Source organism: Crocodylus porosus, unplaced genomic scaffold (assembly GCF_001723895.1).
Source record: "Crocodylus porosus isolate Cpor-Errol unplaced genomic scaffold, CroPor_comp1, whole genome shotgun sequence".
Lineage (NCBI taxonomy): Eukaryota > Metazoa > Chordata > Crocodylia > Crocodylidae > Crocodylus > Crocodylus porosus.
Window position 1 is genome coordinate 262,596,857 of NW_017728886.1, and position 12,134 is coordinate 262,608,990.

At 44.0% G+C, this 12,134-nt stretch overlaps 1 protein-coding gene across 1 annotated transcript in view; it reads right to left on the reverse strand.

The window, feature by feature from the left end:
- Positions 1–12,134, reverse strand: part of FAM135B (family with sequence similarity 135 member B) — a 228,211-nt gene that overhangs the window by 84,557 nt on the left and 131,520 nt on the right. The window contains exon 6 of the mRNA XM_019553091.1: positions 6,686–6,812. Coding sequence (XP_019408636.1) covers positions 6,686–6,812 — 127 coding nt within the window. The remainder of the gene's footprint in view (positions 1–6,685; positions 6,813–12,134) is intronic.

The window sequence follows — 12,134 nt, forward strand, 5'->3', positions numbered from 1 at the left end:
ATCCTTACTTAATTGAAAATGATAAATAATAATAGCAATTATCCCAAATGGTCTCCACTCCCAGCTGATGAACCAGCACGGTACTGGAAAGGCCTACTGCCACTCGTTGCAAAGTACATATGGAATGGACATTTGTTAGGTTCCCTTGCTCTATTCATTAAAACCCACATTAGCAGCACACACAAGACTCCTGTTCATTTAATACCACCTAATACAACATTACTTAAAACACATTGCTAATATGCAAATGCTGCATGCATGGTGTTAGACTGATGTTAAGCAGACAGCTGAGACAGAAAAAAAAAATAGAATGGCTCCAATCTAAAATTACCATTCAGGGCTCCAATTCTGCTCTGGTACATCACTGCATTTCAGTCAGATCTAGATTCTGCTCAGTTATACCAGCCAACCTGGTTGGACTCAAGATACCCCATCTCAGAGTCAAGGCACCTCTCAGAAAGTGTCAGCTCTTTGCTCCCCGTGATCATGGACATATAATCGAGCAATTCTTCGGTTGCAAAGAACTCACAAAGACCACAACAGGTGGTCAGTGCTTTTGATTTTAGGAATTCCTCTCTGAAATCTCGGGGTCGATCTTGTGAATCACGTGTAGGTGCTTGCACACCTGTCAGTGCTAAGGTTGTGCTGCACCCCTAAAAGGATCCCATGGCACCCCAAGGTGCTATGGCACTGTGGTTGAGAATCACTGCGTTACCCAGTGTAAAATGTAGACTGAGACTATTGAAGCTTTGCACAGCATCATCAAGGTCAGAACTGTGCCCATGGTAAACAATCGTTGCTTTAAACATACTTAATCTAATGTAGGACTTAATGCAAAAGGCACATGTTTTTACATGCTGCAAGGCACTTCCGACCTCTGCAGAGAAAACTTAGCTTCCTTTTGAGTTAGATAAAGTTTTCTTTATTCAGCAGGGTATATTAAACCTGCAAGCTCTCTGCTAGTTTCTAAGGGAAAAAGAATAGGTACACAGATTTCTCCTTTAAGAGGGGAACAGCTGGATTTTAGTCCTCCTTTTGCAAAGCAGATACCTTCTTTAATTCTATTTTGATATATAACAAATATATATAGAGAGGGAGACATATAGGTCAGTGGATACCAAAGCCGTCAGCCAGAAAAGAAGAAGGCTGTCCCTTCCATCTTATGAGCTACTCAACACAGCTCACAAAGACACTGTCATGGGCCCAGAGGGACAGCCTTCCATCTTCAGCTCCCTCTGTGCAAAAAAGGAAGTTTATTTCCTACCTACGGGGACTTTTTACCATCTTGTACCATCTACACTTTTCCCAGAGCCTGACAAAGGGGCTTTGAACCCGAAAGCTTGCCAAAAAAGACAATTGTCTTGCCATTTTCCAGTTGGTCTAATAAAAGGTATCATTTTGGAACCAAGAGTTCTAGTTTTTTGTATGTCTAAATGGGATATGCTCTCTGAAAACATAACACTACCACAGGACCCTGGTGGAGGAGGGATTTGCTACCATAGGGGGACTTTGAGATGGAATAACAGCCTCCATCTGGACTTATATACCTCAAATTGGACCTTCCAAGCTGAAAATATGAGCTGCAGCAGCTTAAAGTTGAAGAGCCACAGCTCTTCAGCTGAAGCTGTATTAGGTTCCACAGATGAGACACCAACGTTACACTCATTACACTCAGACAAACCAGAGGTCGATTATCTGTAGAGGAACTAAAGAAGGCCACTGTAAGTACAGCGTGTTTATGGAAGGTCATGCTATTTGCATGTCACACTCTCATTATAAAGTGAGGCAAGACTGAGGCACTCCCAGGCTTGGAAAATGTGGGTCCAAAAGGCTAGAAGTCAATGAGGGCACACGTTGCATATGGTGCAGCAGAAGCAGGTAAAGTCAGAACTGCTGACGCCACGCATCAGTCCAGCCTCAGACTTGGGTGGTGCATGCCACTGTGGTTTACTGGGATGCTGGTTGTAGCCGTGTTGGTCCAAGGGCATAGCCAGGCAAGGCTCTTTGTGTAAATCCAAATAGTTTATTAGACTAACTAAAATAGTAGGGACAACTCTTCGTTGCAAGCTTTCATATACAAACACCCTTCTTCAGGCAGAGGAAGCATCTGAAGACACTTCCTCTGCCTGAAGAAGGGTGTTTGTATGTGAAAGCTTGCAAAGAAGACTTTTTTCCAACTATTTTGGTGGCTCTAATAAAAGTTACTGTAGGTGGCACTTCAGGCATGATGCCTTATTATTTAGACTTTTTTGTTTTTCTTCAGGCCAGCCTCTAGCTCTTACAGCTATGGAAAGCACCTAAAAAATCTGGGTCATCCATAACATGAAGGGACCTCTGCCTGGGCTTTCAGGATGGGAAGTAGCCCAGCAGTGTATGCACCCAGTGCTTAGGCAGAAGTTAGGTCAGGATGGCATCTCAGAAACTAACTGGATCAGAGGTACGATTTTTCATGAGCAACAGCCTGCTTCATCAGATCCTATGGCTGGACTGCTGGTTGATGAGTTGGATAGTTGGAGAGGGAAGCCCATGTTTTTCTAAACTCATTAAGGTGCCACCCTCCCCCCCGCCACCTTCTGCCCGACTGCAGACAAGTCAGATGAACCCTCCCCAAGTCAAGTCAAGCTCAAAAGACCCAGCAAGCACAAATATCTGCACCATCCAGTGCAACTGGCAGAGCTCATGCCACGATGTGGGTCTGAAAAAAGGACACCCACCTTGTTTTCTACCCTAATCATCACAATCTGTGCAAGTGTCTCTACCTCAACAGAATAAGCCTGTACATTAGTTGAAAGCAAAATCTGAGATTCACTCTAACACAGCCATGAAGTTTCAGTTTTGTCTGAAATAAAACTACCGGTGAAAAGAAAAAGAATGGCACCTTGTCCTGCAGCGACTCGTGGTACAAGTCAGTGCTTCCATGGGAGTGCAGAGAAATGAAAAAAATAAAACGCAAACCCTAATTGTCTGGGCATACAATTTGGAAGTGAAAGGAATAACAGGACTCTGATGGGGTTTTAATCACAGTGTGAATGATTAGTATGACTATGCTGGGCTGTGAGATGAGGGAACTGTCAGTGGTATTCACAGGTCAGTTGGAGAGAGCTGGGGAAATTGGACATGTACAATCTGACGGTGCTGACATTTAATTAGCCTCCATATTGAGAAGTCAGAAGCTCAGAGTGAGGCACCTTCGCTGTCTGTCACTAGCGGCAGCACTTCAGCCTCCCACGGGGGCAACGTTAACATAAAAAGCGGTTGAGAGGGACCACTGATTTAAAAAAAAAAACAAACCCAAAACAGCATTTTTTTTTCCAGCTGGAGGCAGCAACTGGTATGTTCAGTAATTCAGTAAGAAAAAGACTTTGCCCATAAGCTTCCATAGTGATCTCTTGGGCTTTGGCGGACAGTCAGAGGTTAGCATTCCTGTAGGTTTTAGTGCACGCATGTGTGTTTTTTTTACAGGAAAGAATTAAACAGTACGTACGGATGCGAGATGGAGGCACGGTTTGTCACTTTAAGAATTATCTACCGACTGCTCGTCAGAAGCCTGGAAAGAATGGCTGAGTGAAAGCCACATCTGCCATCAGCACAATGATGTATTCGTTAGGCACTCAACCTCTCTGAAAATTAGGTCGCTTGTGTACCTCAAGCTACAGCTTTAAATCCCTTGATGGCTGGCTGATCACTTTGACCCACTGGGTTCAATGCAATCTGGCAGCTGTGCTATCTGCTCGATAGGCATTTGGGAAGTTCTTTGAGGCTGAACTCAGGAATCCTGGTTGATTTAATAAAATTGCTATACTACTGAATACTTCAACCGTTTGTTTATAGGGGTTGTGTCACGTATCTCCCCGATGCAGGCAAGGGAGGTGCAACAAAAACAACCGTTGTTTCTGTAAGCAGCCTTCCATCTACATGAAGAGTCCCACAGAGCAATGAGATGGCTAAACCTGTTCCCCCTGACTTACCTGCCAGGTTTGGGAGCTGAGCAAAGGGAAATCCCTAGCAGAAAATAATGCAAAGCAGAAAAGCAAAATGACATTAAAAGCCTGTTGAGCTGGGAAGAACTTTTTGACTATTTTAAGTCAACAAATCTAAAGAGCTGTTCTGCAAGCGTGACAAGAAATCCCGTGATCAAAAATATGGCCGAGTCAGAGAAGCGAAGTCCTGAAGAAAGGAACTAGGATCCTTGAAGACATTTACAAAATACAAAGTATGCTCAAGAGCCGTAAGGTACAGGATGATTATCTTATCCAGAACGACTAGGAGACTTTGGCATTTATAGATTTCAGTTTTGGGGCATGGGGTTGTTGTTTTGGGGGGCTTTGTTTTGTTTTTGGGGGGGAGAGAGGGTTCACACTCCAATACACTACTGACCTCTGAGGCTTTACCTACAACCAAAAACCTACTCTTCCAAGACTGACATAGTTTGTACGCAATAACAACAACAACAACAACAACAACAACAAAATCAATATGCATGGTATATGTTACACTGGATCCTAGCTATGCAACAGACTGTAGATAATGACAAACTCGGAGGGCCTGTATGTCTAGCTGGGGGAGAGGTCTGGGATTATTTAGGATGACAGGGACAAGCCCCGAGTGCAATAACATGCAGCACAGCAGCAGGCCCACTGGCACTCATATTTGGAAAGTCCATTACAGAATTTACCAGCTTGGAAGAAAGATGTTTGCTCAGTCCCGTGTAGAGCATCAGAGCATCCCTGCTGCTCTGCATGGGGAGTTTCATTGCACAGCTCAGCTCCCCAGCCGGAATACATACAGGGACTTCAACAGAGATGCACCAATTTATACTGCCAATGATATGGGCCTTAAAATCTAACAATGAAAAACAAAAATGAAAGCATCAATAAAATGCACAAACACACGGAGCATCAAATCCTCACTGGGCTTTTATTTCGTTTTCTTCAACCTCTAAATAAGCCACCTCCCTCTGAACTCTTTGAATACATGTGCCAGAGTGTCTGGAGTGTGACCCGTGTTGCTTGTGCTTTCTACTCCCAACCAAGCAAACCATTCTCGACTTATTAACAATACATTGTATGTTAACGTGTGCATAATGTCTGCCATTACCAACGGGATGTGCATGTTCCAGTCAAAAATAAATCCCATGTCCTAAACAAACATTCCCGAAGCTAAGGAAAGACAAAATGATCAGCCAGGACAAGACAGAGCCCGTTGTGAACTGTTTGGCTTGACTGGCTAACTGGCATACAAAGTGCTAAAATAAGAAATGCATAGTTTCATAGTTTCTAGGGTCGGAAGGGACCTGAGCAGATCATCAAGTCTGACCCCCTGCCATGGCAGGAAAGAGTTCTTTTAAAGACCCCCAGGGTAGGGGCCAGCACCACTTCTCTTGGAAGTTGGTTCCAGATCCTAGCCGCCCTGACCGTGAAGTCGCGCCTCCGGATGTCCAGTCTGAATGTACCCTCTGCCAATTTACCCTCTGCATGATGGAGAAGGATTGAAAGAGTTTACTTTACTCCTTGGCACATGCCTTTCTAGAACGCAACAGGCCTGCTATCCTGCTGCATTTTATATGTTCACTAGCAAAACAGAAATATTTCTCACTGGAGATAGATGCCGAATGTTTTTCCTTCCTCGTAAAAATATTTGAGATTTCAAAAACTTGCCTGTTCTGCACCAGGATCAAACCAAGATCTTTCATGACATCATTTGTGTAGAACAGGAGGAAGAGAGACCTCTGCACCTGCGAGCTGCCAGCCCTCTGGGGAGGTAACACATTTCCCTTTGATGTGGGAGATCCAGGCTCACGTCTCCGGGCTGCCATTCTCTAACATGGCAGGTGAGTTCCCTGATCAGCGCATGTTGCAGGAAGGCTCTTCTTCTGGGCTAACACACGTGTGACCATTTATTCAAAGAGGAAGAGTTCCAGTGAGAGAGATCAAGAGACTGACCATAGCTGGGTGAGTCGCAGCAGGGACGTTATTGTCTCCCACGCTATCAAAAAGTGCCCTAACCCCTGGACTAATTCTCCACTGAGGTCCCTTGTCTTGGAAAAACAATGTGTTCAGTTTTTTGCACCAAATTGCTACATTCCATCAAAAAAAAAAAATATCAACATTTCCCATTAAAAAAAAAAAAAAAAAACAAAAAAAAACATGTTACCAAAACATTCACGGCTAGCTCTGTTTGGCTCGGGTGTAAAGAGAAACTCAAAAGGCCTAGGCTGACTTGAGGAACTGTGCTGAGCAAGAAAATAAGCATAAGCTGCAATAACCTAGAAGGCCCCATCATTCATCAATGATCCAAGGCACAATTCCTCTGTGGTTTCCTCCATGTTTAGGGGTAAGGGGGAAGATGCTAATTTGCTGCTGTCTTTCTCCTCCCAGCAAACGACAACTCCCTCCATGCTGGCTCAACCACACGTGTCTTTTCTCAGCTACTCTGGTCATTGGAGGTGGAGGTGGAGATAAGCCTCTGTCTGTTGTCTAACATGCCTTGCCTATCTGATCCAGCAAGGCACATAGGTAGGGGCTGCACACCCAGCCCCAAACTGTGGACAGTTCGTACATAGGTGTTTGGAGCACTCATTCATTTACTCCACAAATACATAATCCCACTCACAGACTCTCCCAGAATACTTTTATAAAACAAGAATCAAAATTCAACCATGCTACCATGGATTGACTTCCCTTACCTCTGAAGAAGGAGGTTTGCAGTAGCCGGCTCCAAACACAAGGTTCTCTAATGACATACTGGTCTGGTCTGGTCCCATTTCTGGACTGCCTTTTCCAAGCCATGATCCTTTCCCTGGACGAGCAAAGCTAAGGACAAAGAAATTAAGGAAAGACACTTGTTAAAAACTGAGATGATGGAAAAATCAGCGTTATGCCCCCTGACAGTTGGATCTCCCCAGACAGATGCTACTGATGATTTAAGCAAGTAAAGCTTTTTTCATCAGCATTAAAATGATATCATATCATATGGCATTCTGAAAGAAGAAGGGTAATAAGATGTTTAAAGTTTTATTTTAAATCAATGCAACATGACAACACTGCATATTTCACAAGGGTGAAAAAACTCCATGAGGCATGGACAACATCTAGGATTTAGTGTCTCTAAATAAAGTTATTAGGTATAGATCTTCAAACATGGGAGCCTAGAGTTCAAGTTCCAACTCTGCATTAAGGCAGCCAATGAAAAGAATCAGTCATCACATACTGAGGATCCAACAGCTGCCATTAACCTTGACAAGAGCTGTTGCACTCTCAGGGTCTTTAAAATAATACCGTTCTTTAAAAGAGGCTAACATTGTGCTACCACTTTTGGAAATCCTGACCTACAAGTAGTTCAGAGATCAAAATCCAATCGTTCTTGATCCCATACTTTGTTCCTCTATGCATTGTCTCTAGCTAATATCGTGCAAACAGATTAAAGTATCATCTCCATATGGGAGATCGTCTTGTGTAGTCCAAACTTGTCTTTTGTCCAAACTAAAAATCTCATCTCGTCTCGGTGATTTCTCCTAGGTGGCTAGATGTCTGCAAGCTCAATACGTCTAAAACAGAGCTCTTAATCTCCCAAACACTTTTTTCCCAATCCCATTCAGACCTGTCTCTAATGTTGACGCCAGAGCAGGCAAAATGTGGCCCGTGGGCCAAATGCAGCCTGCCAAGCCGTTCTATTCGACCAGTGGGGCCCCTAAAATTTTTAGAAAATGAATATTTATTTTCATGCAGCCTCTCATGCAGCCCTCGGTGACTTGCCAAAACTCAGTAAGCAGCCCTCTGCTGGAAATAATTCCCTGCCCCAGTTAACACTGTCTGAATCTTACAAATCCTCCGACAACATACTGAAGAAAAGCTTTTTCTGTCCATCCACTCTAGTCTTCCATGTCTTCTTCATCTTGGTTCTTAAGGACAGCAACGTCCTTTCCTCTAGCCCTGGTCTAACAGGCAGGTTTAACAAGGGCGGTGGTGCTCTCCCCTACCTTGGGGGTCTTTAAGAGAAGGCTGGATAGGCATCTAGCTGGGCTCATCTGACCCCAGCGCGCTTTCCTGCCTAGGGGGTCGAACTCGATGATCTGTTGAGGTCCCTTCCGACCCTAGCATCTATGAAACAAGGTCTAACAAGCAGTCTTGCCTTGCTCCATTCGGAATACTGCTGCCAAGACCATGCTCCTACCCTTCTGCCTGTTTTTGCCACTCTCTTTGCATTCACTGGCTCTCCCTTCACTATCACATCAAAGAGTACTATCTGTTTCCATTATCAAGGCCACTCATGAACTCCCCTCTCACTTCTTTCAGCATCTCTCATGCTGCCTTGAGAATACAAACCCTGCCACTGACTGGCCCCTATGAAAGCAGACACCCACTTTGATTTTCAAGCCAGCACCTTTGCACTTTCTCCCTTGGTGCCCCCTTCCAGCCAGAGGAGCTCCCTGCAAACACTGCAAAGCCCCTTCATTACTCTGCTTTAAAGCCTTCCTCAGAATGATTTCCTTGACCATGGTGCTTACAAAAAAACCCAACAATACTTTGGCTGGCAGAGTACTGAGATTACAGCCTCCCAAGATGGCCAGTATTGCTTCACTGCTTCTTTATACTTGCCCATCTCTTGGTGTTCATAATGCATCTCTCTGCCTTACAAACCATTAGGGAAGGGGCTGCCTCTGTTCTGGCCTTGTTCAGCACTTGGCACAGTGGTGTTCAGACACATGATGAGCTTCTTAGATTGAATGAAAATGCAAAAAGTAAATGAATTGTGGGAGGGTTTATAGGTTAAAAGCGAGTTACACAGGTCTAACAAGATGACTTAAAAGGCAAGGTCTAAATATTAATCTTCTTCAGCTATCCCTTGACACGAGGATGATGTCTTCTGGGGTGGGGGATTCTTGATGAGTTTTAAGGTGGCTGAAGAGTCCAGTCATGTTATGCAAGTTTTTCCACAGATATAACTGGTGCTGTCTTGTGCAGGGCATGGCTGTTGGGAAGGATATTGTGAGCTTTCCTTCCTCCTCTGCCATTTCTCAACTTCCAGAGCAAAACACCTCTCAACAAAGTAGGCTGCAGCTTGATGTATGGCACAGCGCCATTGAGACCTGTTACCAGCCAGCACTTCTCAGTTTGTAAGGTTAATGCCACCCTTCTTAAGGTATGCTTTCAGGGTGTCCTTGTAGAGCTTTCTCTGTCCTCTGCAAGTCTTTTTACCATGACTGAGTTGAGAGAAGAGGACTTGTTTCAGGAGATGAGTATACCTACACACAGTAACCAACCTAGCAGAGTTGATGTTTCACAATCCTGGTTATGTTAGCTGCAGAGAGGATGCTAGCATTGGTGCTGGGGTCTTCCCACCTGATACAAAGGATCTTCCTGAGGCAAGGCTGATGGAGCCATTCCAGGTGCTTAAGATGGCTAAGTATTAATCAAAATATTTTGAAGTCCCACTTTTGGAAACTGTACTTCAAGAAAGATGTGGACAGATTGGAAAGAGTCCAGTGCGGAGCAACTGAAATGATTAAAGGTCTGGGAAACTTGACTTAGAAGAAAAGGTTAGAAGAACTGATTAGGTTGGAAGAATTGATATTTAGTCTAGAGAAAAGACGACCAAAGAGACCTTTCATAGCAGTCTTTAAACACCTGAAGGGGGATTATAAAAATATGATTTACTGTTCAGTGTGCCTGCAGGGGACAGGACACAATGCAATAGCTTTAAATTACAACAAGGGCGATTTAATTTGGATATAAAGGAAAAGCTTTCTTACTATGAGGGCGGTTAAGCACTGGAACAAATTACTTAGAAAAGCATCTCCAAGTTTTTATAAGCAGGTCAGACCAGTGATTCCCCAAACTTTTAGACTCAAGGCGTCCCTCAGACTCAAGGCACCATGCCATAATTGAATGGCATTCAATTAAAAAACTAACTTATTTCTTATTTCACGGGGCCAGGCAGTGAGGGCAAGGAAATGGTCAGCCCCGGGATGACCCTTTGCCTATAATTACATGCTTATTTCTTCATACCTTGCAGCAGCCTTCAAAGGATTTTGCAGCACCCCATGGTACCTTAGCACCTTGGCTCAAGGTAGACAAGCACTTGCCTGGAATGGTTTAGGCAGGGATGAATCTACCTTCAGCAGGAGGCTAGATTAAATGACTTCCTGAGGTCCTTTCCAACCCTATTTTCCTTTGATTCTGTGAAGCCAAAAGTAGAATGAAAATAACTGAACCAAATAAAATCACACTCATCATTCACCTTCATGTTGGGGGCTGCGACACCTTTTAGATGGGGACATCTTGCCCAGAGGACTGCTGTAATTTAGGCATCCCAAATCACCTCAGGGTCCAATTTTGTCACCCGAAGGAGGTCAGAAGCAGGCAAGTGCAATGCTGGTTCTACACCCATTATGCTTCCCCTTCTCCTAGGCTATCAGGTGTGGGGGACCCACCCACCCCACAGGTGCTAGGCACTGCAGCAACACTGGGAGGGAAAAAGCTTGCACCTGCAGGAGAAGAGGCTGGACATAGGTGAAGAGAACTTCTCTGGTCTCCAGTCTTTACAGATGAAGATCTGAAAATGGCGTGATTTGTATCAGATCACTCAGAGAAATGGTAGCAAAGCCAAGAACTGAAGCTAGAATCAGCATCTTAACGACAACTCACTTTTGTCCTCCAGCAGCTGCAGTGATGCTTACTAGATCTCCTGAAGCTCCAATATATTGCCAAGAATGATACTCCATAAGGAGGAGGAAGGCTTAAAATAAATTTCAGCTCAGCTGGCTTTGTGTTCCTACGTTTTTAACAATGCAAATCAATCCATTTTTCAGGAGACTGCTTCTAAGCAGCAGCCAGCACATCAATATATTATTTATCACTTGCAAAATTTAATCTTAAAAAAAAAAAAAAAAATCAACTGCAAAGAACAAGGGATAAACTTTGCTCAGAAGTTATACTGGCCCAGAGGAAAGGACCTGAACTAAAACATCCATGAGGGAAAGCTCTGATATATACATTTCAATATTTCATTGAACTGATCCCATTTTTTTGGGCCAGTCCAACAAAACAAAATAATATAATGGGGGTCACAATGCCTCAGTATGAACTATTTCAAGTCAGTTTTTTCCAGTAGAAAGGTAAAAATTCTCAACAAAATGACAACTCCACAGGGAAGTTTTTCAGAGACCCATGGGAGAAGAAAAAAACCCACCACATTTTGATGGGAAGTCCCTGACCAGGTCCAGTTTGTATTGTCTGCGTTCTGCTTTCAAGATCAGATTAAACAGAGACAGAAACCAAAGAAAAAACTTGGGTGAAGTCAGTGCATCCTGTATGCAGGTAGAAAGAACATTTTGTGGCTACGGCAGATGATAGGAAGGTGAGGGATCATGGGTTGACCAGCCATAACCTATGGATCACTGTATCCCTTTGTGTGCCAAAGGGATTCTCCTCTGTGCAATGTGGAGAGTAATACATCCTACAAACAGAACCCACTACTGAAAAGTATTGAACAGTTGTTCAGCAGGCGATTCCCCACAATACCAATTCATACAAATAAACATCAAAATACCTCGTACTAAAATGCTACCACATAGTTAGCAAAATTTCACAGACAGAAACAGATTCTGCATTTTTACTAGCAGCTTCATGAAACCTCTTCTATGTCCAACAGAAAAGGAAACCCACTATATACACAATACAGTAATTCACTGACAGCCTAACAAAATCGTTAATGCCATCCTCAGCTGGATTATTATTGACATACGTGTACGGGTTGAAAGACCAGTCCGACATGTATTTGTGGGGGGAAATGAGAGCACTAGCAAAGTGCCTATCAAGAATGATCATAGAAGTAGGGTCGGAAGGGACCATGTAGATCTTCAAGTCTGACCACCCCCCGGGCAGGAGAAAAACTGGGCTCAGATGGCTCCAGCCAGGTAGGCATCCAGCCTCCTCTTAAAGACCCCCAGGGTAGGAGCCAGCACCACTTCCCTTGGAAGCTGGTTCCAGCTCCTAGCCGCCCTGACTGTGCAGTAGTTCTTGCGGATGTCTAATCTAAACCTCCTCTCCAACAACTTGTGGCCGTTATTCCTTGTTATGCCAGGGGCACTAGGGGAAACAAGGTCTCTCCCAAACCCTTCTGGTCCCCCCTAG